This window comes from Dysidea avara, chromosome 3, assembly GCF_963678975.1.
Source record: "Dysidea avara chromosome 3, odDysAvar1.4, whole genome shotgun sequence".
Taxonomy (NCBI): Eukaryota; Metazoa; Porifera; class Demospongiae; order Dictyoceratida; family Dysideidae; genus Dysidea; species Dysidea avara.
In genome coordinates this window covers 17680397-17707330 of record NC_089274.1, presented here as the reverse complement: position 1 = coordinate 17707330, position 26934 = coordinate 17680397, and the positions used below count along the sequence as shown (strand labels likewise).

At 38.0% G+C, this 26934-nt stretch overlaps 1 protein-coding gene across 1 annotated transcript in view; it reads right to left on the bottom strand.

Annotated features, from left to right (window-relative positions):
- Window positions 1–8205: 8205 nt before the first annotated feature.
- LOC136249841 (phospholipid-transporting ATPase ABCA3-like) overlaps window positions 8206–26934 on the bottom strand; it is a 31420-nt gene continuing 12691 nt past the window's right edge. The window contains exons 17-44 of the mRNA XM_066041963.1: window positions 25530–25676; window positions 25391–25480; window positions 25236–25335; window positions 24363–24447; window positions 23681–23783; window positions 23452–23630; window positions 22932–23203; window positions 16736–16945; window positions 14942–15006; window positions 13558–14320; window positions 13303–13452; window positions 12545–12661; window positions 12325–12495; window positions 12155–12265; window positions 12016–12092; window positions 11330–11398; window positions 11059–11269; window positions 10928–11011; window positions 9969–10080; window positions 9749–9852; window positions 9672–9701; window positions 9420–9577; window positions 9302–9368; window positions 9144–9247; window positions 8996–9088; window positions 8605–8944; window positions 8427–8552; window positions 8206–8378 (exon numbers count right to left, since the gene is read on the bottom strand). Of these exons, the coding sequence (XP_065898035.1) occupies window positions 8334–8378; window positions 8427–8552; window positions 8605–8944; window positions 8996–9088; window positions 9144–9247; window positions 9302–9368; window positions 9420–9577; window positions 9672–9701; window positions 9749–9852; window positions 9969–10080; window positions 10928–11011; window positions 11059–11269; window positions 11330–11398; window positions 12016–12092; window positions 12155–12265; window positions 12325–12495; window positions 12545–12661; window positions 13303–13452; window positions 13558–14320; window positions 14942–15006; window positions 16736–16945; window positions 22932–23203; window positions 23452–23630; window positions 23681–23783; window positions 24363–24447; window positions 25236–25335; window positions 25391–25480; window positions 25530–25676 (4183 nt within the window). The 3' untranslated portion in view covers window positions 8206–8333. The remainder of the gene's footprint in view (window positions 8379–8426; window positions 8553–8604; window positions 8945–8995; window positions 9089–9143; window positions 9248–9301; window positions 9369–9419; window positions 9578–9671; window positions 9702–9748; window positions 9853–9968; window positions 10081–10927; window positions 11012–11058; window positions 11270–11329; window positions 11399–12015; window positions 12093–12154; window positions 12266–12324; window positions 12496–12544; window positions 12662–13302; window positions 13453–13557; window positions 14321–14941; window positions 15007–16735; window positions 16946–22931; window positions 23204–23451; window positions 23631–23680; window positions 23784–24362; window positions 24448–25235; window positions 25336–25390; window positions 25481–25529; window positions 25677–26934) is intronic.

The following is a 26934-nucleotide window of genomic DNA, read 5'->3' as shown; positions in this document are numbered from 1 at the left end:
CCAAGAAATGGCTGTGATGGTAGGTTAATGGTAAAAATTTTAATCAGAACAACAATTCAGGTGAATTTTGGTGCCGCTTGGCCTATAATTGGCACAAAATTCACCTGAATTGTCATTATTAAAATTTTTACCATTAACCTGCCATCACAGCCATTCCTTGGCCGCCACCTTGGATTTCACATCTTTTTTCACCATAGCCTTTCTGAGGGCCACACTCTTTTTTTATAGCTAGGCTGTTTTGGATTAGATTTCACTTCTTTTTGTATTTGTATACCCCAAAGCCAGCCTATGGCCGGTTTTGGGGCTTTTTTAACCTATCTTTTTTTCTTTACCACAGGAAGAAGAGAAAGATGAAGAAGTTTTTAAATACTTTAACTAATTCTGATTTTATCGGCAGTAAATGTACAAATTATATATATAATAATACCAAGTTACTCTTGATAATACATTTATTACATGTTAATTATTCCCTACAGATAACTTGTTTGCAACTCTATACAGGGTGATTTGTTTGTAGCTGAACTCCCTACATCTAGCTGATCTTTCTACAGGGCGATTTGTTTGTAGCTGAATTCTCTACAGGGTGATTTGTTTGCAGCAGAACTCTCTACATGGTAGTTTCTTTGTACGTAGCTGAACTCTCTACAATGTGACTTCTTCTAGCTGAACTCTCTACAGGGTGACTTGTTTCTAGCTGATCTCTCTACAGGGTGACTTATTTCTAGCTGAACTCTCTACAGGTGATTTGTTTTCAGCTGAACTCTCTACATGGTGGTTTCTTTATAGCTGAACTCTCTACAAGGTGACTTCTTCTTGCTGATCTCTCTACAGGGTGATTTGTTTGTAGCTGAACTCTCTACAGGTGATTTGTTTGCAGCTGAACTCTCTACATGGTGGTTTCTTTATAGCTGAACTCTCTACAAGGTGACTTCTTCTAGCTGATCTCTCTACAGGGTGATTTGTTTGTAGCTGAACTCTCTACAGGTGATTTGTTTGCAGCTGAACTCTCTACAAGGTGACTTCTTCTAGCTGATCTCTCTACAGGGTGATTTGTTTGTAGCTGAACTCTCTACAGGTGATTTGTTTGTAGCTGAACTCTCTACAGGTGATTTGTTTGTAGCTGAACTCTCTACAAGGTGATACTTCTAGCATACAGGATGACTTGTTTCTAACTGAACTCTCTACAGGGTGATCTGTTCATATAGCTGAACTTTCTACTGGGTGATTTGTTTGCAACTGAACTCTCTACATGGTGGTTTCTTTGTAGCTGAACTCTCTACAAGGTAACTTCTTCTAGCTGATCTTTTTACAGGACATATTTGTTTGTAGCTGAGTTCTCTACAGGGTGATTTGTTTGCAGCTGAACTCTCTACATGGTAGTTTCTATGTAGCTGAACTCTCTACAATGTGACTTCTTCTAGCTGAACTCTCTACAGGGTGATTTGTTTCTAGCTGATCTCTCTACAGGGTGACTTGTTTCTAGCTGAACTCTCTACAGGTGATTTGTTTTCAGCTGAACTCTCTACATGGTGGTTTCTTTGTAGCTGAACTCTCTACAAGCAAGAGTTCATAATATATATATTTAGGGTTCATAATATATATATTTAGGAGAGTATCCAACGCCTGTATTACCCCTTCAAAACACACTGCGTAATAATTGTGCAACATTGTGTAACATATCGGAATATTTTAGTATAATTTCAGTAAACTCCAACACATGACTTCGCCATGAAAGACTTGTTGATAGGCGTTGATATACCAATGGGAAGACCTGCAAGCACTTCAAGGCCCTTATAGCTCTTGAAGCAAGTTAACACCTTTGGTGATGATGACTATTGCGTGTAATGCCAGTGGGTTTTGAAGGGGCAATACAGCATTGGATACTCTCCTAAATATATATATTATGTACTATATATTATGTACTCTTGCTACAATTAGGTATAACTTCTTCTAGCTGATCTTTCTACAGGGTGATTTGTTTGTAGCTGAATTCTCTACAGGGTGATTTATTTGCAGCTGAACTCTCTACAAAGTGACTTCTTCTAGCTGAACTCTCTACAGAGTGATTGATTTTTTTGCAGCTGAACTCTCTACATGATGGTTTCTTTGTAGCTGAACTCTCTACAAGGTGACTTCCTCTAGCTGATCTCTCTACAGGGTGACTTGTTTTTAGATAAACTCTCTACAGCATGTAGCTGAATTGTCTATCAGATTAACTGTTTGTAGCTGAATTCCGTACAGAATATCTTGCAATGTAATATAATTCTTAGGTAGATGTGAAAACTAATCGTTTTTTTTTATTTATAAAAATCAATCGCGTAATTTTGACACAGGTTGGGTTTTGTGTCATATCTCCATGGTCTTTATCTCAATTCCTTTCAAACCACAACAAGGCACTCCTACGATGGTTACTCCATCTACATATCAATTTTCAACTCATTCCTCCAAGGGGTTTACCCTGTAGGCGTGACAGACCTTCGACCTTATTTTACGCTCACAATCAGTCATAACTCCGTGAATGTTCATCGGATTCCGTCGGATTCCTACCAAAGTTGGTACTGCGATCCGCCTTAATGATCCCTTCAAGTGTGCCAAATTTCAGCCCTATCCGAGTGCGCATTCGTGTTTTATGGCGGATTTTGCGAAGTGTGCGAAATGAAGAAGATGAAGAAAAAAACGAAGAAATTAAAACGAAATTTTGTTCGCTGGTATCTCGGAAATGGCTGGACCGATTGTTTTCAACTTTGGTATGTGGACTCCCATAACTGGCCGGCACGTCTGTAGCAAATTTGGTTCCAATCGGATGAGGGATCACAGGACTACATAGGTGTGAAAATTGCGTTTTCTTTCTTCCTGTTTATATACTCACGGTCTGGCGCGCCGGCTTCTTGGGCCGCACGACACACTATCGCGTGTCTTGATCTCCATCCTTTGTTTAGTTGATAGCTACTGATTTGTTCTATCTAATAATGCATGGAGAAATTGATTATCTTACCAGAATACATTCATTTTACCACCAGACACACTAGCTAGACATCTTCATCCGTTTCACTTGATTGTGCCATCAACAAACACCATCACCTACAGCACGACAAGTTACTTTCCAAGAATAATCCAGGAATGGAATTCACTGCCACCACAATTAATTGAACTGAACACTTTAACTACAGTTTCAGACTTGATTGCACAGCGCTTACAATTTGTAATTGTTTGGGCTTGATCAGCTTTGCTGTCTGCCCTTTTCCCCCAAATAATAATAATAATAATACTGGGTGATTGGAATACTTGTATATGATACAACAAACATATGCATAGATGCCGGGTCTGCATAACATGCTCCTATAAAATTTCAGTTCTTAACACTCAGATATAATATTTTTATTGTTTGGTACAAGTAAATTAAAAAATACAAAATGTGATACTTTTACTCTTGCTAGTAGGGATCACAATCATTACACACAATAAGTGATGAACTATAGGGAGATTATCACCCAACATGCAAATTCATCCTTACTTTTTATTTTTAGCCTATAGTACCAATAAACACTAGCATGGCTAAACTGAGTATTATACATGATAAGTGCACGCATGGTGATCTCTCTATATTCATTGCAGGCTTATTATTATTATTATTATTATTACAATTTTTTCTTGTTTTTTCCACTTGTTTGTCTATATACTGCCAATCATTTAATTAGTGATGAAGCTGAAAATACTTCTAGCTTAGACCATGAAAAATTTTATGTTTCATGTGTTTTTCAAATGAGTGCTAAAATGGCTGTAGACTCATGAATATTGTGTAAACAGTCATAAGTATAGCAGCAAAGTGAAGGGAAATAGAGTTTCAGAAAGGCTACTGTAGTAGTCTAATAGAGCAGTCATATATACTCTAATAAAACAGTCAGGTGTAGCTGAAATAGATTCCAGTACTTTATTTATATTTGACCTACTGGGTTACTATTAGCAAGTACTGTACATAATCTGTGAAACATATCATTAATTTGGCATAGTCTTATTTTAAGCATAAATGTCTACTTTTGTGTGACCTGATGAGATGTAATACAAAGGTGACCCAGCACTGCTCACAATATTCCTCCTTCGATTTGCAGTTGGCAATTATTGATGAAAGAATTAGGGATGTAGCTCTAGCTGTTTATCCTGTAGCACTGTCTAAATGCAACACTGACTGACTGACTGACTGACTGACTGACTGACTGACTGACTGACTGGCTGGCTGGCTGGCTGGCTGACTGACTGACTGACTGACTGACTGACTGACTGACTGACTGACTGACTGACTGACTGACTGACTGACTGACTGACTGACTGACTGACTGACTGACTGACTGACTGACTGGGTGAGTTAATGAGTCAATCAGGCAGTCAACATAAATCCATAGTTTAGCAAATTGGTAATTCTATCATACAGTATGGTAGTACTGTATAGTAGGGATCATGCAGAACTGGGCTTTTCTAGCCAAAAATATCACCCTAAAACCAGCCCTTCATGACAACTTGGGAGTTAGGCACAGCCAAGCTCAGAAATGTCTATAGAACAACCCTTCCAAAAAGTTTCTATGGAATTTTAAAATTTTCTATTTAACAGAATTTTATTCTGACTAACTGATGCCTTCAACCAAGCATATAACTCGACAATGGATATAGCTACAGGCTTGATTTCTTCCCTGTTCAGTATTGATTAGTCCTGAGATGTGCTTTTCACCAACCGCAGTATGTACAATACATGCATCGTGGACTTCCTTTGTCCCCAGTTCTTTCGCTGATAACACAAGGTTTTCATTTATTTTGTACACACTACTCGATTTTCTGTGCTGGCAGCTCGGCTGGCCAGTAAGTTTGTTTTTGAGTGCAACTGATTGTTCCAGACAGTGGATGTAGGATAAGAACTCGTTTTTAGCAAAGTAGAGCAGGCATGTGCTGATTAGTTGGCACGGCTTAATCACTTGTGTTTCATAACACACTACTTTGCTGTGTAAGTTGTACTAAGGTATTTCATTCTATGAACACTGTTAATTGTTTGTTTCTCGTGTGTTTGAGTTCAACTGACTGTTCCAGATGATGGGTGAATGAGAACTCGTTCTTAGCAAAGTAGAACAGACACATGTTGATTGTTCTCGTGTGTTTGAGTTCAATTGACTGTTTCAGATGATGAGTGGATAAGAACTCATTCCTAGCAAAGTAGAGCAGCTGATTAGTTGGCACGGTTTTGGACTGCTTTGCTGTGTAAGTTCTTTGTACTAAGCTATTTCATTCTATGAACTCTGATGTACTGGCCTGTATGCCCTATATACAATTGAGATTGGTTGGTTAGGGTATTTTACACCTGTGACGCTGACCATCGTATCTTGTAAATGCAAGTTACCATCCAGAGCTATTAAGCCAATGTTTGATCAAGCTGCCAGAATTGCAATGTCCTGTTCATGCCAAATTTTCAGTGCTCGCTCCTCAGAACTGTGGAATCTGTCAGATCTGTTAACCTAATTAATTTAACCAATAATTGATGTGTGTGTGTGTTTCTTTTTGTGTGTGTGTGTTTGCCTTGCCAGGGCTCCAGTACTTCTTAGTACCCCTGCGTCTAGACCCTTTATTCATTTCGTGTACACTTGTCTTAAACCATAAGATGTATAAATCAATCAATTAAATCAATTGTTGTAGAGTATTAGTACACCAATCTATGTGCAAAGTTACAGTTTATGTTCAACGAAAGTATTGGTGGCATCTTCTTGGATTGACTACATCAATTCATCTTTGTGAAACAACTAGTTACGTAGATTGACCACCAGTTCTATAAAAAGAACAGAAACAAGTATAAGAAAAAATTAGGAATTTTAAACTAGAGTAGGGATCAACTAGAATATAGTGCACCAATAGAAAGTACTGAAACAAGCTTGAGTTAGCATATTATGACAGCAAATTACTGTAACACAAAAAGAAGTAAATATCCCTACTGTGCATTTCAATTATGGAAACTCCACAGCGCAGTATGGATATTCACTTTGCTGTCATAATATACTAACTCAAGCTTTTTATTGGTGCACTATATTCCCCTACTCTAGTTTAAAATTCCTAATTTTTTCTTATACTTGTTTACTTGTATAGAGGAATTGTTTTGGGACTTGCAAAGTGAATTTTATAAGGTTGGTTTCTGGTCAGTAAATATTTAATTGGCATGTATAATATTACACACTTTTGCCATCCCTGCTATACAGCACTACTGTACTGAATATGACTTTGTTTTCATGTTTGCAGGCACCTGCATTGATGTTGTTATAATTTCAGTTATGTATATAAGGGCTGGCTTAGCAAAGGACTTATAAAGCATAATGTGCATGGTACCAAATTAGCTATGTATAGTATGATAGTGTTGCTTGAGGCATTAGCTGTTGTCATTAACTGCTTATGATATAGTAGATGTTTTGCTTAATTGTGAATTGTGATTCTCTCATTCTGAAAGTAGAAAACTAGCCTGCTTGAATTACAAATGTTCACTCTGCGTGTATCTTGAGATATTGATTGAAACAGCTACAAATTTAATTTACACCAAGGGCTGCAGGACCAAACCAGGCAACTACCACAAAGTGAGTCTTATATCTGTTATATGCAAAATGCTTGAAGCCATCGTTAAAACTGGATGCACTTAATGGAACACCTAGAGTCGAATATATTGCTAATTATCTGATGCACAATATGGATTTCATTCTATAGCTAAGATCTTGTGAACTGTAATTACTGAGAGTAAAAAAAACCATTAGACTGACTGTTTTATACTAGTAAAGACATTGAAGTTCTGTAAATAGATCTCCAGAAAGCCTTCAATAATGTCCCCTCACAAGCATTTCATTTGCAAGCTTGAAGCACACGGACATTCCGACAAGGGTCATTTCAGTGGTGTTCTTCAGGGCAGTGTCCTGGGCCCAATACTTTTTACAATTTATATGAATGATTCACTATCTACAGATGACATTTCTATAATCCAAAAATGTACTGAAGGATCTGATTTGGGTGTTACTGAAAAATGAACAGCATTATCTATTGTATGTTTCATGTCCACACACTTTACTCCTTTATTGTATACATCTCTTGTAAGATCACAATTAGATTACACATGTGTTGTTGGTAACCTTATATCTTCTTAAAGATATCACTGGAAACTGTTTAAAGAAGAGTTACTAGAATCTTGCAATGCACACCTGACTTATTCTGATAAATAGACTGAAACCCTTAAATTTGCTCTCATTGCATATATTACACAGTGGAGCTTGAAATGAAGTTGATACAGTTGCCATTCTGGAGGTCTAGGAACATGTCCTCAGAAAACTATTTGGCTCTGAGATAATAGTTTTATCAAATAAATTAAATAGCTACTCGCAGTTTTAAAAATATTATATTTTGTAACTGTTCTATTAGAGTGTTTGACCACTCTAGCATTGATTGTGTAGAGAACAAAATTTGCACTCCTGATTTATTTTTATTGATTTAAATACAGAAGGGTCAGATGAATACAAAAGGAAAAGCTTATTACAGTGGCATCACCTACAAAAAGTACCATAAAAACAAGCAAGACAAAACAAACGGTTCAGGTTTAATTATTCATGCAACAGCTGTCTAAAAGGAGATTGACAGGGTATACAGGGAGAATAGCATGCAGTATATAATTCCAGAATTAACGAACAAAAAAGTACAAGAGAAAATAGGAAATTTAAGATTGACTATAGCAATTAATAGTCACAAGGGATGTCACCTACATATACACCTGCACTAGTGGATATTTAATTCTATACTTCAGTTGTGGCTATAGACTGAAGTAGGGTCCACAAGTATATCTGCAGGTAGGTGTAGGCAACATCCCATGTTTTTTTACTATGATCCCTAATAAATCTTAGAATTTCAATAATCTTAATTCTTGGGACTGACCTGGAAAATTAGGAAGCCTTGACATGAATTTTCCACATGTATTTTAAATTCTAAACTTGATATTACTTTGTGAATTAGACTTTAGTTTGGTCCTTCCCTGCAGCATATACGTAGCTCAAGAATATTTTCGCTCCTAGATAGTAGCATTCAATTAGAGGACATTCTGAAATGATTTATTTTTATGCTCTGGCATGAACTATAGGTATCCACCTTTACCATTTGAGCTCAAGCATCAGACAGTGTTTTTTGATCAAAACAGTTACTTATGTTTAAATACAGATAAGTCACTGTAATTTACAGGTATCTTTGTAGTAACTTTAATATTATAACACATATAAATACTGATATATACTGTATAAATACACTAGAGTGTGTCAATATAAATATTTGGGCTGTAACTACTGTTCTTCAAACAATTGATCCCTAGCAAAGTTGAGGAACACCTGTGTAAAACAAAACATGAAGTGATGTATATTATCATCATATCTCACTTGTTCCAGGGTGGTCTGACTAACACTATAGTCCACTATCAACAGATGAGTCTTGTTCTCCTCCAGCTTGCGGAAGAGATAGGACCAAGTCAAGTTTTGTCCATCCAGTTGGTAAGAGATAGCTCCCTACAAGGAAGTCAGTGGCTAACAAACCACACACATGATACAAGTCACAAACCTGGTGCTCTTCAAGGAGAGTACAGCTTTCAAAATTCTCCTTGATGAAGGTGTGGAAGTTGCTTGTAGCTGTTGGAAATTGACCATAGTCAGGTAGAGGAACAGCATTATCAGCAGTAGGAGATGTAGCAGGAGTAGTGGTGGGATGACTTTGCCATGATGTAGGAGAACTTGGTTCTTCTTGAAGTGAAATTTGTTTTGTCAAAAATCTTGATCCAAGTATTGCTCCACTTCCTTGGCGTACATTTGATCTTCCCTGTACTAAAACATGCTCAGATACCGCACTAACAAAATCCTCTGGTAATCCAATCTTCACATGAAGAGTAAATCCCTTCCCAAATCTGGTAAGCAAACGTATTTTAAAACACAATGTATAAAAATAGTATACAGACTTAGTTTTTAGGTGTTGTATTCCACCGAGACACTTGAATTCTCCATTTACCATGATAGCTAGTCTGGTACACAAAGCCTCACACTCTTCCATACTACAGAGGACAACACACAATCAGGATAACTACCTTTAGACTGTTTATCACTGACCTGTGGGAAGTGAGTACAATAGACTTGCCAGCCTTAATGACTGTGATAAGAGCATCCCATAAATGACGTCTGGTAGCTGGGTCCATACCAGTTGTAGGCTCATCCTAGTAATAGTTAAGCTTTTAGTTCCACACTACCAACAATAGTAAGTAACTTACCAGGAATACAATAATGGGACTTCCCACAAGTGCAATAGCAGTGCTTAGTTTACGCTTATTTCCACCACTGCAGAAATTAAACACACTAAATTAACAAGAAACGACTGCAGAAATAAACCTGTAAGTTCCACACAGTCTATCAGCATGGTTCAACAGGTCAAGCCGTTGAATTTCAGTGTCCACAACACCTTTGATCTGTTTTTCTGGTATTCCCCTTAGCCGAGCATACAACCACAACAACTCATATGCTGTCATATCGTCTATCAGAGCATCAAACTACACAACACAGAAATAGAGCATAATGAATAAATCTATGCAGTTCTTAAATAGACATTGCTATCTAAACACAACCAAAAGTCAAAGTATGTACCTGAGGGCAGTATCCAATACGTCGCTGGACCTAAGACAAGGATTGTAAACAGTCAGTCATACCCATATCACACCTACTTCTCTGATGTCAGTTGTAATGTCATGACCAGCAATAAGAGCTGTACCACTGGATGGTCTGATGTCTCCTGTTAACATATTGAATGTTGTGGTCTTGCCAGCACCTAATGAATGAATCTATTCAAAGTACGTATGTGACAATTATGTAATTGAGCTAAAATGCAATGAATGTTTGCCACACAGCAGGTGTAGAAACAATGTAGCTGTTCTGAACACTGACCATTCACTCCCAGTAACCCAAAACATTCTCCTCTAGGGATTCCAAGACTCAGACCTCTCACAGCATATTTTGGTGGGAACCATGTTAGACCTTCCAAATGTCCAGCATATTTCTGTAAAAAAAAATTCATCTGATAAATCAAATATGTACATAGTTAGAGGCTATGTACATACATAATGATGTGGACTATACTATTATAAAAACTCAATGTGCAGAATGATAGATGATGGTTATACTAAAATCCCTAACTACAGCTATAGTTACATGTGTAACAATCTAGCAGGACCATTTTGGTGACTAAGGTTATGTGTACATGTAGGGAGGTGAGAAGCGCAATGTGATTTCAGTAGTACGGAATGTAAACTGTTGATCTAGTTCTACACTTAACATTTAGCTACTGCAGGGGTGTATGCAGGAAGTTTGAAAAGGGGTTTCCACTACAGCTAAATGACTGTTCTATTCGAGTAGTTAATATTTGAATACTTTATTAGATCAATTTTTTATACTAAATTTGTTATTACCACTACACTAAATTGATATTGCTATTATGTGAGACACTGTTGCTTAACTTAGATAATAGATTTGTCAAAAGTGTCCTGTTTCATGATAAATCCAAAATACTGGAAGTACCACTTTCTCCATGTTCCAAGCACCATGTAAAATTCAAAGGGGCTTCCCGAAACCCCTGAAAACCCCACTGGGTATGCCCTGTACTGGCCTGTCAGTGAGTTAATTTTTATTCAGGGTTAGTGTTTGCAATACAAGTATAGATTAAGAAGTTTAAGCCACAGCCTAAAATGGATCATTACAATTAAAAGAACAACTACGTCTGGTTTATCTATTTAAGATTAAAGCTAATAATTCCCTTCAGACCATAATTATACCTGGAATTTTGAAGGTGGAAAGGGATTAACATGCATGTTACACAGAAGAACAACACATTACAGTATCTGTATAACCTTTTTTAGATTTTTAAGTTGGATAAGATCATCACTGATTTCATCAGTATTCAATCTTCTTTTCTCCTGAGCTACATCAGAATCCTTTGAAGAAGGAACTATGTTGGGTTGAATTACACTACAACACTTACTTCATTGGGTGAAAATTCCACTTCCTCCACTCCACCAGAAGTTTTAAGCATTCCCTTTATTTGGTGTATGAAAAATGTTTGTTCGAGTAGTATTGTTAATCCAAAGAACAGAAACCCCTCTAAAGCCATTGTTAGAAGATTTGCTCCAATTCCAGGATACTTGAAATCTAAAGTATTCTCAGCGTACTCTATACCTTCAAGTTCGCATACCCTGTTAAATATCAGAAAATTGTAAACACACCACAACCATACGTAGGATATAGGTGCCTACCCTGGAAACTCTTCACATTGTTCTCTGACACCATAGTTTGTATGTATGATTCCAAGACCTTGTGAGAACCTGAATAATATAACCACATACCATCACATAATTACACAGCCATACACATTGAGAAATTCAACAATTACTACTGAGTAGTACCATAAATACATGTTGGACACACAAGTTTGACAATGTACTGTCTTTCCTACTGATTCCTTCTTCTATTTATTGTGTACATGTGATGAAATGCATCAGTGCCCAGTAGCAGACGACAAACAAGTAAGCACATACTGAGATATACCAAATCTAGTCCATGCATCATACATAAATGGCTTTTTAGGTAAGTTTATTACAGTTCAATACCACTGGCTGTAACTTGCCACTTTTTAAAAATAGCTTATAGGGGGCGGTGGAGCAGGCCAAAGAGTGGGGGGTGATTTTAGTTTCGCAGAAGATTTGAAGCATCTAAAGACATGGATAGCATTCTGCATATAAACTTAATTATATAGTTCTCATCCACCACTGCTCGAAATTACAATGTGGGAAAGTTTTTTTGTTGTATTAACTAAATAATCCACATGACTCAGAATTTAACTTTCTTGGTCTGCTATCTACCTTCAAGATCATGTTGCTCCAGGTAGAAGTTTATTTGAATAATATGCACAAACAAATATTTATAACACTTTTTTACTTACGCATAACTTGGCACAACAAGGAATAAGTAATTTAGAGATTCTTCATTCTCTACAACAAATGTAATTATCAGACCAAACTAGATCAGAAAAAAAAAACACCCAGTATTTATAGTTCAGTGGTTTAGTATATAAAACTCACCAATGCTGAGAAGAAAAACAGTAAAATGGTAAGTGCAAAGGCAATGAGGGAATTGGAAAATAAAAATGAGAGGCAGTACACAAGTGGAATACTGGACCAACAGAAGAGGAACTGTGTAATAATAAAATTATGTTGAGAAACAATAATACAAACTAGATAAAAAGCCTTACAAATAGTAGAAACACTGCTCCAAGGTTCTCCCTGTATGAGTCATTAGGGAAGATAGCAAACAATATCACAGCAGCTATGATGGGTACAAATGAGTTGATGAGATCCCAGAGATATGCAGATGTCCAGAAACTGGTGACATGTACTCCACTAACAAACTGAATGTGTTTAGCCTGTGGTGGTGGTAGTAGTACCTTATTATGTGTATATGTAGTACAATACCTTTGAAGCCTTCTCAGCCACAGGATAAAGAATGAAACTAGCTGCCAGGAAGGACAATCCAAAGATGACTGTGATGGACAACAAGAACCCAAGGAAATCATTCTCTGCAGCATCAACCTAGAAAAGTAATAGTCACTGATTTAATGTCTCACAAAACTTTTAAGCAAAAAACAACAAAAAAACAACAACGAGCAAGTGTCATCCCCTTCATAGGCGGAGGGGGGGGCTAGGCCCCCCTCAGAATGATATCACGCCCAAATTATCCTTCTTGGAGTGGGGCTGAAAACCGTGTGATAGAACGTTCTAATAAAACAGTCAAGGCCTTCATAAAAATGTGCTCCTAATAGTAAAAAAAAAAAAAATTTAATGCAAAAAGTTGCCTACAGCGGGAATCATACCAGGTACCTCTTGCTTTGAGAGAGTTGGTGTCTTACCACTGTTCCAAATGTTTACAGGTGGCTAAAGCTGTTTTGTACTGCTACATGTTCATTAACCTTGCAGTCAATAGCTAAAAGCTTGCCAAAGAGATTGTAAATAGCCTGTTTTAAATACTTATGACTAAAAGTTAGTGTTTTAGTTAAAATGCTTCAAATTGTACCTATAAAATTGCTATAAATTAATTTTGGTGAACTTTGAGACATTGTGAAAACTAAAACGGCTATAGTTTCTGCCCCCCCCCCCCCCCCTGCTGCCAGAGATTCTATACTCTGGTCAGCCTCCCTCATATCAACTACTTCCTCTGCCACTCATCCCCTTACCTGTCCTTCAGCTGTTCTTGGCAGTGGATGAATATTAACTCTCATTGTGTACATGTTTGCATCTTCTTGTGAAATTCCACTGTCATTTAGTATGTGATGTAAGTACATAATGTGGAAAGCATTTAGAGCTGCAGCAGGCATGTGGAATGGCTAGAGAATGAAACAATAATATTGTTGACAAATTAACAACATGGAAATATTTTTAAAATATACATGTTCCTGTACTTTGTGACAAGTGACACCATTAATGTGTACCTGATTATTATAGTAGACAGTTGCTCCAGTTATGTGTGTACTGGTAGGAGCATAGTATACTCTACCAAAGTGTCCGCCTAATCCTTCAAACCTGTTGCGAACAGCACCATCCACACTAAAGTTTGCCTCTATCTGTGAGATGTCCGTAGTTCCATTTCCAGAAACAAATGAAAACACTGAATTTGTGACATTGTCAGCATCAAAGTCAATGTTTGGACAGTTAGGAAAATCATTAGCATCTAGTGGGCCACTTGTATCATATCCATTGAATGCACAGTTGACAGAATCCTCATAGTTTAGTAGACGTATACCATCCATCCTTTGTATCCTGTCAGTTTCTTCTATGGTGCAGTTAGTTGAATTTTGATATTGTTGTCTACCTAATGTGTCTGTAAATGCAAGATCATCCTCTACAATTTCAGTTGCAAGAATCATCTGACACATTGCGTCATTGACAGAATCAGTATCATTTGATCTACAGACAGAGAGTGCAGTTTCACGTGTACTGATCAGAAATCCTGCCATATATTGTCTGAAGAAGTCAGTGGTGTCAATCTGATTATCAGATAAATCTAACAAGTAATCATCCACAAAGTAGCTCATGTACTCCAATGGTTGTCCAGCAGCATCAGGGTCGATATCCATATTAACACTTGGTGGGAAGGGGCAAAACACCTCATCTGAATCAGGGTTTTCATTGTCTCGATATAGTGGAAAAGTGCAGGTAGCAAGATGACGTCCAGCTCTACCGTGTTCATGACAGCTACACATAAAGTGTTACATAATACATACATAAAATGACATACATACACACATATGTACAGTCATACATGCATATGACATACGTTTACCTATGTATATTTAATGCTACAGAAGCAAGCATTCACATATATCTTGTATATGGACATTACACAGGACAGTCAAGGAGCATCATTTTAGTTCAGGTAACTTGCACAACCAGGTCCATGTATACATACATACATACATATATAAAAACTTTCAAGGGATGCAATTTTCAGATTTTTTCATTTTCACAAAAATTTCATCCTTAATCGCAGATTTACACTATGTTACTGTTACATAGGGGCAACCTGTTGAGAAAACAAGTGTTGAGAAAACAAGTGAATAGAAGATCGGTTATTGTTTAGGTTAGGGTAATTATATACCCTCCACTACTCGTCTATAAGTACTCTTCAGGCTTGACAGTAATATTATGTGGCAGAACAGTTGCATAATAGGAAATTGGTCACATGACCATTGGCTGCTTCAACATCATCCTGGAAGGCACATGATTTTGTGTTCTACACTTTTAGAAAATAGCTAATACAATAGAATACATGCATGGTATTCATTAAAGCGTGCTAATACATATATGTGATTATACCTGAGACACTCTTCGCATTCAGAATAACCCCTCGGTTTACCTCCAGGACATTTTTTTAAATCTTCCTATATGAAAAGGATAAAGACATTTTAACCAAGTGTTGAAAATGTCTGCCATAGTGTATGTGTTCATGTATGTGAGTGGGCGAGTTCACAGGTAAGTGTGGAGTGTGTGTGCATGTAGTATGCATTAATATAATGTGTGGCTGTACTCATGTAGTGTATATGTGTGTGTGTGTTGTGTGTGTGTGTCCCTCCCCTGCATAGCAGCAGCACCTGAAGACCTTGCTTTCACATGTAGTATGTGTATGCAATATGTTTGTAGCACACAAGCAAAGCAAGCAAACCCTATGGCAGAAGTGTGAAACACAGCTATTGTTGCCCAGAAAACCAGCACTGGGATGCCTGTGCATCACTCAGGCACTTGAGCCTTGTGCAGGCAAATCCTCCTGGGGCAAGGCTAGTAACCTGGAGGAGGACTGTCCAGGTCTCATGGAGAGAGGTCAAAGTTCCACAATGACCCCAACACTGTTAAGTGAGACAAGGACAGTCGGGAATTTGCTTCCCCAGATGACACCAGGTACCCATTGATGTTACAGTTGGGTGGGCTGCTTCCCCAGGTGACACCAGGCCAACAGGTCCCCATTTAAACAACTGGGTAGACTGGAGCAATGTGAGTAAAGTTTCTTGCAGAAGGAAACAACAACAACACCAAAATGGCATAACCGGGCATAGAACCTGGAACCTTTTGATTACCAGGCCGATGCTCTAGCTACTTGGCTATGCTGCCTCACACACACACACACACACACACACACACACGCACACACACAAAGGATGCCTGTGCACTACTCAGGCACTTGAACCTTGTGCAGGCAAATAGGTAAATCGTAGGCTAGTAACCCACAGGAGGACTGTCCAGGTCTCATGGAGAGAGGTCACGATCCACAACGACCCCAACACTGCTACGCGAGACAAGGACAGTTGGGAATTTGCTTCCCCAGTAAACACCAGGTACCCATTAATGTTTCAGCTAGGTGGACTGCTTCCCCAGATGACACCAGGTACCCATTGATGTTACAGCTAGGTGGGCTGCTTCCCCAGATGACACCAGGCCAACAGGTCCCCATTTAAACAGCTGAGTAGACTGGAGCAATGTGAGTAAAGTTTCTTGCAGAAGGAAACAACAACAACATCAAAATGGCATAACCGGGCATAGAACCTAGAACCTTTTGATTACCAGGCCGATGCTCTAGCTACTTGGCTATGCTGCCTCACACACACACGCACACGCACACACACACGCACACACACAAAGGATGCCTGTGCACTACTCAGGCACTTGAACCTTGTGCAGGCAAATAGGCAAATCGTAGGCTAGTAACCCACAGGAGGACTGTCCAGGTCTCATGGAGAGAGGTCACGATCCACAACGACCCCAACACCGCTACGCGAGACAAGGACAGTTGTGCATTTGCTTCCCCAGTAAACACCAGGTACCCATTAATGTTTCAGCTAAGTGGACTGCTTCCCCAGATGACACCAGGTACCCATTGATGTTACAGCTGGGTGGGCTGCTTCCCCAGATGACACCACGCCAACAGGTCCCCAATATACAGCTGGGTAGACTAGAGCAATGTGAGTAAAGTTTCTTGCTCAAGGAAACAACAACAACAACAACACCAAATTGGCATAATCGGGCATCGAACCAGGAACCTTTTGATTACCAGGCTGATGCTCTAGCCACTTGGCTATGCTGCCTCACACAAACACACACACACACACACACACATACTGTAGACAAGGAAGCACAAACTGTGTCCAAGAGTTGGTATGGATATTTGCAACATTCTGTCATGTTGTTCATAGAAATGTTTTTGTTCATAGAAATGTTTTTGTTCATAGAAATGTTTTTGTTCCTGGTCTGGTCAATTAAATCTTGAACTTTGTCAGTAATGTTAACCACTCTAGTAGCTCTGATGGCACTTCTAATTGCAGCAGTGTCCTGCAAAAAATAATACAAGACACCTTCATACATAATGTTAATAAATATAAAACTGTTATCTTGTGTGTTTATTCAAACAGTTCTTAGCTATGTAAGACAATAACTGTGGAGTTAAAGCTCCAAGAAACTGATGTTATTAAATGCTCAATAGCTCTGAACAGTTTAAAAAGTCTGGCACACTCTTTTCCATTATCAAGCAGTATGGTAGAACTGTGTAAGTAGGGATCCCCCAAAAACTGACTCACTGCCTAAAATGCTGCCTTTAAAATTAAAAATAAGAAAACACTTACAGCTGAAGCTCAAAATTTCGTCTGCCTGCCAGCCTGACACTTGCCTGACAGCCACCATTTATGCCACAATAACAAATTTGCCAGTGGGATGTGCCTTTTGGGGTTCTGATGAGTGTGTGTGCCCTCTGCGCCTTGTCTTTCCTTTTATCTTCAATCAGGCTGGTCTTAACCACATTGAGGAATTAATATTCCCTATTAATACTGTAGTGACTGGACAAATTTATTATTTATTATGATTATGATGTAATCTAAAATTATGTAATTGCTTGCGTGTATATAAATGTAGTTGTAATCTATATTTTTCAGAGTTTTCCAATGATAGTGATTCAAATTACTTCTTGGTGTATTGTGTTGTGTGCACTAGTCCTACAGTCTACTAAGGACAGTACAACTGGTGACGAGGCTTTGTGGATTCATACTATGGCTACTATTGGTCACATCGAAGAGTTTAAAGAGAGCAAAGACGACTGGAATCAGTATGTAGAGATGCTTGAGTTCTTTTTTGAAGCAAACGGAATAAAGGATGATGCCAAGAAATGCCCTGTTTTTCTGACAGTTATTGGTGCAAAGGCGTACAAACAGTTGTGAAGCCTTATTGCTCCAGAGAAGCCCAATGAGACAGAATACGCTCAACTACTGAAGATCATGAAGGACCATTACACACCAGCTCTGTCTGAAATTGTTCAAAGATTTAAATTTAACAGTCGCTCCCGTCGACCAGGTGAATCAGTATTGACGTATGTCGCAGAGTTAAGGTCAATAGCAGAATATTGCAACTTTGGTGCTACTTTAGAACTCATGCTTAGAGACAGACTAGTATGTGGAATTAACAATGAAATGACACAGCATTTACTGCTGGCAGAGACGACTTTAACCTACAAGAAGACGTTGGAGATTGCGACCAGCCAAGAAACGGCATCCCAGAATGTTCAAACGATTCGAGGCACACACAGTCACACCGCAATAGTTGGAGCAGGGACTCCCTCAGAGCCAATTAATGTACTAAAGTCTACTAGTAAACAGCCAAGTCAGCCTGTTTCTCACAAGTCTACAACTGGTAAACAACCACCAGCTGCAGTCACATGTTACAGGTGTGGTAAGAGTGGACACAAAGCTACACAATGCAGGTTCATTAAAGCTAAATGTCATAATTGCGGCAAGATTGGACATTTGATGCAAGTGTGCCGCTCACCCAAAGCGGAGAAACAGATTGATTCAGTGGAAGTGCTCAGTTCAACTTCAGAACTTGAGTATGGCTTGTTTCACCTCAAGGATACTAACTCTGCAGAAAATCCTTACAATGTTACAGTTAATGTTAATGGGAAAACTTTCACAATGGAAATTAACACAGGAGCTTCATTATCCTTAGTTTCTGAACAGACATACAAGTACTTGTGGCCTGAAGTTCCTCTACAGAATTCATCAGTCAAATTGAAGATTTACACTGGCACACCTTTGAAAGTTTTGGGCATCATGAGTGCAACTGTTTACTATAAATCTCAAACTACAACCTTACCTTTGTTAGTCGTATCTGGAATCGGTGCAAGTCTCATTGGTCGTGACTGGCTTGAAAAACTTACTTTGAACTGGAAAGCTATACACAACATACATTCTGAGAAATTGCAGGAAGTCCTATCAGAATTTTCTGAAGTTTTTCAATCAGGAGTGGGCATGATGAAAGATTTCAAAGCAAAAATCTTTGTTGATCCTTTAGTCCTTCCACGGTTCGGCAAAGCTAGACCTGTTCCTTATGCCATGAAGCCTTTGGTAGAAGCTGAACTAGATAGATTAGTTGCTGATGGTATTTTGTCACCTGTTCAACATGCAGATTGGGCAGCTCCAATTGTTCCAGTAATGAAAGCTGATAAACGCTCAGTTCGTATTTGTGGTGATTTCAAACAGACCGTAAACAAAGCTTCACCTCTTGACAAGTACCCTATTCCAAAAATAGAAGATTTGTTTTCCAAGCTTGCAGGAGGCCAGAAATTCATTAAACTCGATATGAGTCAAGCTTACCAACACCTCTGTTTAGACGAGTCAACTAAATATGTGATCATCAACACCTCAAAGGGGCTATTCAAATACAACAGGTTACCATTTGGCATATCATCCGCCCCAGCTATTTTCCAACGTGTTATGGAAAGTTTACTTCAAAATTTACCTCATATTGTAGTTTATTTGGACGACATCTTAATAACAGGGGAAAATAATGAAGAACATCTCCGTGTCCTAGCAGAAGTTCTCAACCGAATGAAGCAGTCAGGACTCCGCCTTAACAGAACCAAATGTGAGTTCATGTCAGCGTCTGTAACTTACTTAGGTCATTGTATTGATGCACAAGGATTACACCCTACCTCAGACAAAATTGATGCAATTCAGAAGGCACCTATCCCTAAAAACTTGACACAACTTAGAGCTTATTTGGGTTTACTAAATTACTACAATCGTTTTTTGCCGAATTTATCATCAGAACTTTTTCCTTTTTACAGTTTATTACGTAAAGCTACTCCTTGGCATTGGGGACCCAAACAAGGTGATGCTTTTCAAAAATCCAAACATTTGCTTTTATCCTCACAACTTTTAGTTCATTTTGACCATTCTAAAGAAATTTTGTTATGTTGTGATGCTTCTAATTATGGTATCGGTGCAGTCTTAGCTCATCGTATGAATGATGGCAATGAAAAGCCAATTGGGTTTGTACACTTACATCTGCCAAAGTTAACTACTCACAAATTGAAAAAGAAGTGCTTTCATGTATTTTTGGCAATACCAAGTTTCATTCCAATTTGTATGGTCATGATTTTACATTAGTTACCAATCATAAACCTTTACTTAGCTTATTCAAAGAACAAATGGCTGTTCCATCTCAAGTTTCTGGACACATACAACGTTGGGCGCTCACCTTAGCTGCCTATGAATATACAATTACTTTCCATCCTACAACAGCTCATTCAAATGCAGATGCTTTAAGCCGCCTTCCGTTAGCTGTTGTTCCTTCAGATGTACCTGTAGTACCTGAAACTGTTTTGTTACTAGAACAAATTGACGATGGAACTTTTACTGCTCAACAAGTTAAACATTACACCTCTAGAGATCCATGCCTTTCTAAAGTACCTAATTTTATATAGCATGGCTGCATTGGCTGGCCAAACTTTGTGAAAGATGATACTCTCAAACCTTACTGAAATGGTAGAACTGAATTATCATCACAAAATGGTTGTATTCTATGGGGAAATAGAGTAATTGTACCCCCCCACAAGGCAGAACCACAGTTCTTCATGAATTGCATAGTGGACACCCGGGAATTACTCGAATGAAAAGTTTAGCCTGTGGAATTGTCTGGTGGCCTAAAATAGATGATGAAATTGAAACTATGGTTCCTCTTTCCAAAGTCAACAAAACAACCTTGCTACATCTCCACTTATTCCTTGGCAGTGGCCAACACGTCCATGGTCAAGATTACATATTGACTATGCAGGTCCGTTCCTAGGCCAAATGTGGTTAGTAATCATTGATGCACATTCAAAGTGGTTAGAAGTTTTCCCGATGTCCTCTACTATGTCTACTGCAACCGTTCAATGTTTACGAGAAATTTTTGCAAGATTTGGACTCCCAGAAAGAATAGTGACAGACAATGCTCCAAATTTTGTAAGTTCTGAATTTACATATTTTCTGAAGCAAAATGGTATCAGACATACAACCTCAGCTCCATATCATTTGGCAACAAACGGCTTAGCTGAAAGAGCAGTTAGAATTTTTAAAGATGGTATGAAGAAAATGTCTGAAGGTTCATTGAAACAGAAATTAGCTCGTTTTTTGTTTAGTTATCATAGAACACCCCAATCTACAACTGGTGTTGCTCCCTCTGAATTGCTTATGGGTACAAAACTCAGATCTGTGTTAGACTTATTAAATCCTACTTTGAACGACAGAGTTGATACTGCTATGGCTATGCAAAAAGATAGTCATGACAAACGTGCAAAACAGAGATCATTTAAACTTGGTGATATTGTTTATGTTAGAAATTATGGACAAGGACCACGTTGGATCAATGGTAAGATTGTGGATTGCTCGGGACCTCAAAATTTCAAAGTTACAGTTACTTTACATGATCAAACTTTTACATGGAAGAGACACATTGATCAACTGAGAGTCTGCTATTCACAGCAATCCAACACAAGTGTGTCACATTCAACTGATTTGAATGCAAGTGACATTTCACTTGCATCTCACTCCACTGAGGAGGGGGAGGAGGAAGAAGAAAGTGTTATTGTAATATGGCCAAATACAAGCACAGAAACTAGTGCTGCCCCTGTTAATGTTTCGGCCACAGAACCTCGGTAAAACCCCTTCCGGACAAGGAAACCCCCTGATAAATGGACTTATTAAGGGTGGAGGAGATGTAGTGATTGGACAAATTTATTGTAATCTAAAATTATGTAATTGCTTGCGTGTATATAAATGTAGTTGTAATCTATATTTTTCAGAGTTTTCCAATGATAGTGATTCAAATTACTTCTTGTTGTATTGTGTTGTGCGCATAGTCCTACAGTCTACTAAGGACAGTACAAATACTTTCCTAGTTGAGCAGAATATTTAGATGCCACGAACTTATTTAAGTGCTTACGCTGCTTGGTAGATACCTGTAACTTCATGATAGGTTCAATATCACACCTATTAATGCAATCTTGGTTGATTAATCGTAATGATCAAGTACTGAGACCACACCTCTTAACAATCTATTTACTCAATCACGATGACACACCCCACTATTATTGGCCTAGCTGTAACTTATTGTTCATAATGCTAACACAATGAAAATATAAAATATTGACACAGTCCCTGGTAGGTGAAGGCAGACTCGAGATACTCTAATACAGCAGTCACCCTCATAGAACAGTCACACGTGTATATGTTGTACGCTATTACAAAAAACCAAACTAGTACATTGAAAATAAAAATGATGTAGGGATCCAAGTGATAAAAGTAGTGAAACAAGAGATGAATGATGGTATTACAGCATAGCTCTGTGGGAAAATCCCTACTTTGGCATTGAGCAAAATAATTGTTATAGCTAATGTACCAAAGTAGGGACTTTCCCACTGAACTATGCTGTAATACCATCGTTCATCTCTTGTTTCACTACTTTTTTGTCGCCTGGATCCCTACTTCATTTAAAAAATAATTTTCAGTTATTATACTAGTTTAATCTAGCTCGACTTTGAAAAGGACAATCTTTAATAAAAAATTAATACTGATATGCTGTGATATTATGTCTTTTTACATCAGCAGGGCTCCACCTGATAGTTTTACCAAAATCTACAAGAAAATTCAGCTGATGGTTGTCTAGTAGGTGTGACAACAAATTACACTTGTTATTTTAAATGCTTTCTAAAGAGATGTAATATTCTCTTATAAATTATAGTAAGTCAGCTAAAGCACGAGCAAGTTATAAGGAGAGAGGTCAATTTTTGAATGTGTATAACTGAGTAATGGCTGGTATGGAAGGTGAAACAGTTCTGTTGTGGCACAACCAAGTATGATTGTTGTAAAATTATGCTTTTTAAGCTCCTGAAAATTGGCACTAGTCTGAAGCATGCCAGCACCAACTTTTACACAAAAACACACTACTGTGTCTTCATGGAACAAAACAAGCTTCTTAAAATTTTAATTATGCTATACCATTACTAACTAACCTGAAATATTGATTGTCCATTACCAAACTCTGCTAAAAAGGTTACAATATTATCATCGAGCAATGCAGACTCTGGCAGGTTTAAGATTCGTTGATCATCTTGATCTGTGGTTGATGGCACGGTCTCAATAAGGATTAGTCCAAGTAAGATAAATATCACAGGTAACACAATCTGGGTGATGATGGCACGCCAGTTTCTGATTGAGTGTAGAAATCGTTTCACCAACAAACCATAGAATTGTTGTACCCATAATACTATACCAGTATTGGGGTCTGCAAAAGGGATGTAACAGCATTTTGTACATAAACACATAATACACTTCTGAAGATATACTTTTAAATTTTGCTGCAAGTGGGCAACTTATGGTTTACATTAGACAAGCGAATGTTTGGAAAGCACTAATGACTACATGATCATGCACAAACAATATATACCATTTAAAATCATGGCATAAAATGATGGTCAGCTAGTTGTAGTAGTTATATCACACATTTCAGAAACAGCAGTTGATACAACTAACCTATTTTCTCACTACGGAAAATATTACAGCCATCTACAGAGAAACTGTTGTGTTCAGGTTCATGTCTCATTGTATTAGCTGGTAGTGCTCCTTGTAACTTAACCGATTCAGCTCCCAACATTGAAGTCTCAACAGCATTTCCTTCTACCGGTGGTGATGTGATGGATTTTGGCTTCACCCTAACAATAAGTAATGTAACAACATTAGGACATGTGTAAATATAACCTACTGTTCTTCCTCAGTCCTAGCCCCTTCACCAACTTTAATGAAAACTTCTTCTATTGTAGTTACAGAAACTCCAAATCCAGATATGCCAAAATCAGCTTTTCGAGCTGAAAAAGTTAATGATATTGCAATTACTACGTAAAGCTCCAAGTATGAATGTGAAATATCTTTTTTTTAAATGCTAATTCTATATCCTTTCCATTTGTGTTATTACCTGTTTTGTAAGGTACCAAAGTATGAATATCATACAGTAGGGTAACAATTGTATATTAGGGATTACGGTGGTTTGCACTATCTCACAAAAAATATTGACCAGAAACCAGCCTTATAATACTTTCATGGTGCCTTGGCAGTATTGGTATAACCAAGTCCAAAGTGCTTTTAGTATGACTCAAGACACTTGTAATAGGTTGCTTTTAAATAAAAATTGCTATACAAGTAATGTTTGCTGACAACGATTCTGATTGACACATAACTGGTAGCGCATCCCTTGGTTTGAGTTTTCCTGCCCAAACTGAAGTATCACTTGCAAATCAGCCTCACTTAGTTTTATTCACGATGAGTTCTCCTTCCTACAGCATGCTCTCCTATACATTTTTGCTCTTATATTCAAACTGTACAGTCTTTTGTAGACACATACATACAAACAGTTAGATGCTAACTCAGATAATCATACATATACTCACCTTCAAGTTTTTCAAACAGTATAGGAAATTGTGAAGACCCAGAACTTGGTAATATGAATGACAACTCTGCTCCAACATCAGTTGACTGTGATCAGTGCAGGAAGAGAAGGAACAAAATAACATACTTTCAGGTTACTCAGAATGCTCGCATAACCTCAATTGACTGTTATAGCACATTTCATAGATGGTGGGAGGATTAAGGCTCCCGCAGAATGGGCCAAATTATATTTCTAGAAGAGGGGCTGAACACGTTAAAAAGTTTGATATACTCTAAAAGAACATTCAACTTCCCTTAACGAAGCAGTTAAAGCTTTTGTTTGCATGTTTGTTTGTTTGTTTGTTTAATGTTTTAAAACATCAGAAGAGTCTTCAAATAATGTGTTCCTAAAGTTGTTCTACAACAACACTGAAAAATTTCTCAGGATTTACCTCTCAGTGTATAATTTGTGTAGGCACTGTAACAACCCTCACCAAATATATTAAAGCACTGCTAAAACAACTTTTTAATAAAGACTTCAGATAGCCTAACAAACTCTGCTTTAAATACTATCAGGAAAGTAAGTTGATGAAGTGCTTCAAATTGAACCTATATTGATCAATTCTGTTTTTTTAACTTTGAAACATCACAAAATTTACAGACTTTTTGTAAGTAAAGATCACAAGGTGGGACATACATATCTAAGGGGTGCACCTTGTGTGTGTGGACTATCGTTTTGAATTCAGATGAAATGTTTCTGATTGTGATACACATTTTGGGAAGGAAAGTCAGTCACACAAGTCTAATACTTCATGCATACCCTTACATCATAATTTAATGAAGATGCAAACCTTTTCCCTGCCCTACCATTATTGTTGTGTATGTAGTATATTTACCATCTCTGCTCCAGGAATAGTTGAGGTCACACACTCAATGACAACTTGTGAGTCACAATTCTCCTCCTTTGTGACAACCATATGATAACCCACTCCATACCTGTTGTGTTGTAGTAACAGATTAAGAGCTAACATTTAGTATTATGTTGACTAACCTGCTCTTCAAGAACAGAGAAGATCCACTACATCTCATTTGTCCTTCAGCCATAATGGCAATACGATCACCCAATAGATCAGCTTCATCCCTACAATCATCTTATAATAATGATAATACATGTTAGTCAGTCATCTTACATGAAGTGAGTAGTTAACAAGATGGTTCTTCCTTGTTTGTGTTTGGTTAGTAAATCCCATGTGGCTCTCCTGGCATATGGGTCCATACCAGATGTTGGCTCATCCAAAATGACAAACTGAGAACCAGCCACTAATGCTATCCCAACACTACAGGTATATACATGGCATAAATACTGCATTGTGAGATCTGGTGACTTAAACCTATTGAACAGGCAACTATGTTAGACTTTACTGTAAAATGTAATATGGATGGGCAATCTGTATACAGTCACAGTATTCATGGATTATAAATACATGTACACTTTGTGAATTTTGAGTAATTAGGATTTTTTGACACTGCAAACTTATTAATTAAAGCGCTTACACTCAGTAGATACCTGTAATTTCACAATAGGTTCAATGCCACACCCAGGGGCGGATCCAGGAGCTGGCTAGGGGAGGGCACAAATAGGGTAAGTTGTAGGTGGTTGCATGCATGGGGAGAACCATATTCTCTATAGTTCAGTGCTGCTTTTTTAAAGCAGCAAATAATCACCTCTTAGTGGTGTCTCACTGTTGATATTTGCCATTTTGGCCTTTTCAGATGGTTGTGAAGTCTTAAAACTGTTTAAAAGGCTTAAATAATAGCAACACGATAATTATTTTTAGATGCGCTTAGTACGCACGAAGGTGCTGGGTGACTATTTTACAGTTAGTTTGACTTCGGTTCGCTTTGGTCTCGGGTGAATCTGTAATAAATGCTAGTAAAATGTGCATATTTTCATAAGTTTTAAACTGATCTCGGTTGGCCTGACATAAAATTTACTAGCTGTTTTAATCAGAAGCATGGCTGGCTCCTCCACAAGGTGGAGAGGGGGGGGGGCATTTGCCCCAAATGCCCCATCCTGGATCCGCCATTGACACCTATCAACGTGATCTAATAAAGATCTAGCACCAAGACCATGCCTCTTAACAATCTATCATGATGACACACCCCATTATTATTGGCCTAGCTGTATCCATAATGCTAGCACAATGAATAGCAGCACACCCCCAGGTAGGTGGAATCGAGATACTCTAATACAGCAGTCACCCTAATAGAACAGTCACACATGTATAGCTATACGCTATAACAAAAAAATCAAACAAACTAGTATATCAAAAAATTATTAATTTAAAACTAAAGTAGGGATCTAAGCAATACAAAACAGTGAAACAAGAGATGAATGATGTCATTACAGCATAGCTCAGTGGGAAAATCCCTGCGTTGGCATTGAACAGGGATTTTGGGCCAAGCTATGCTGTAATATCATCATTCATCTCTTGTTCCTCTACTTTTACTTTGGATCCTTACAATCTCTAATTTTTCAAAAAATTTCTGGCTATTCCCCTATAATAGCCCTGCACACTAAGGCATGCCCTCCCC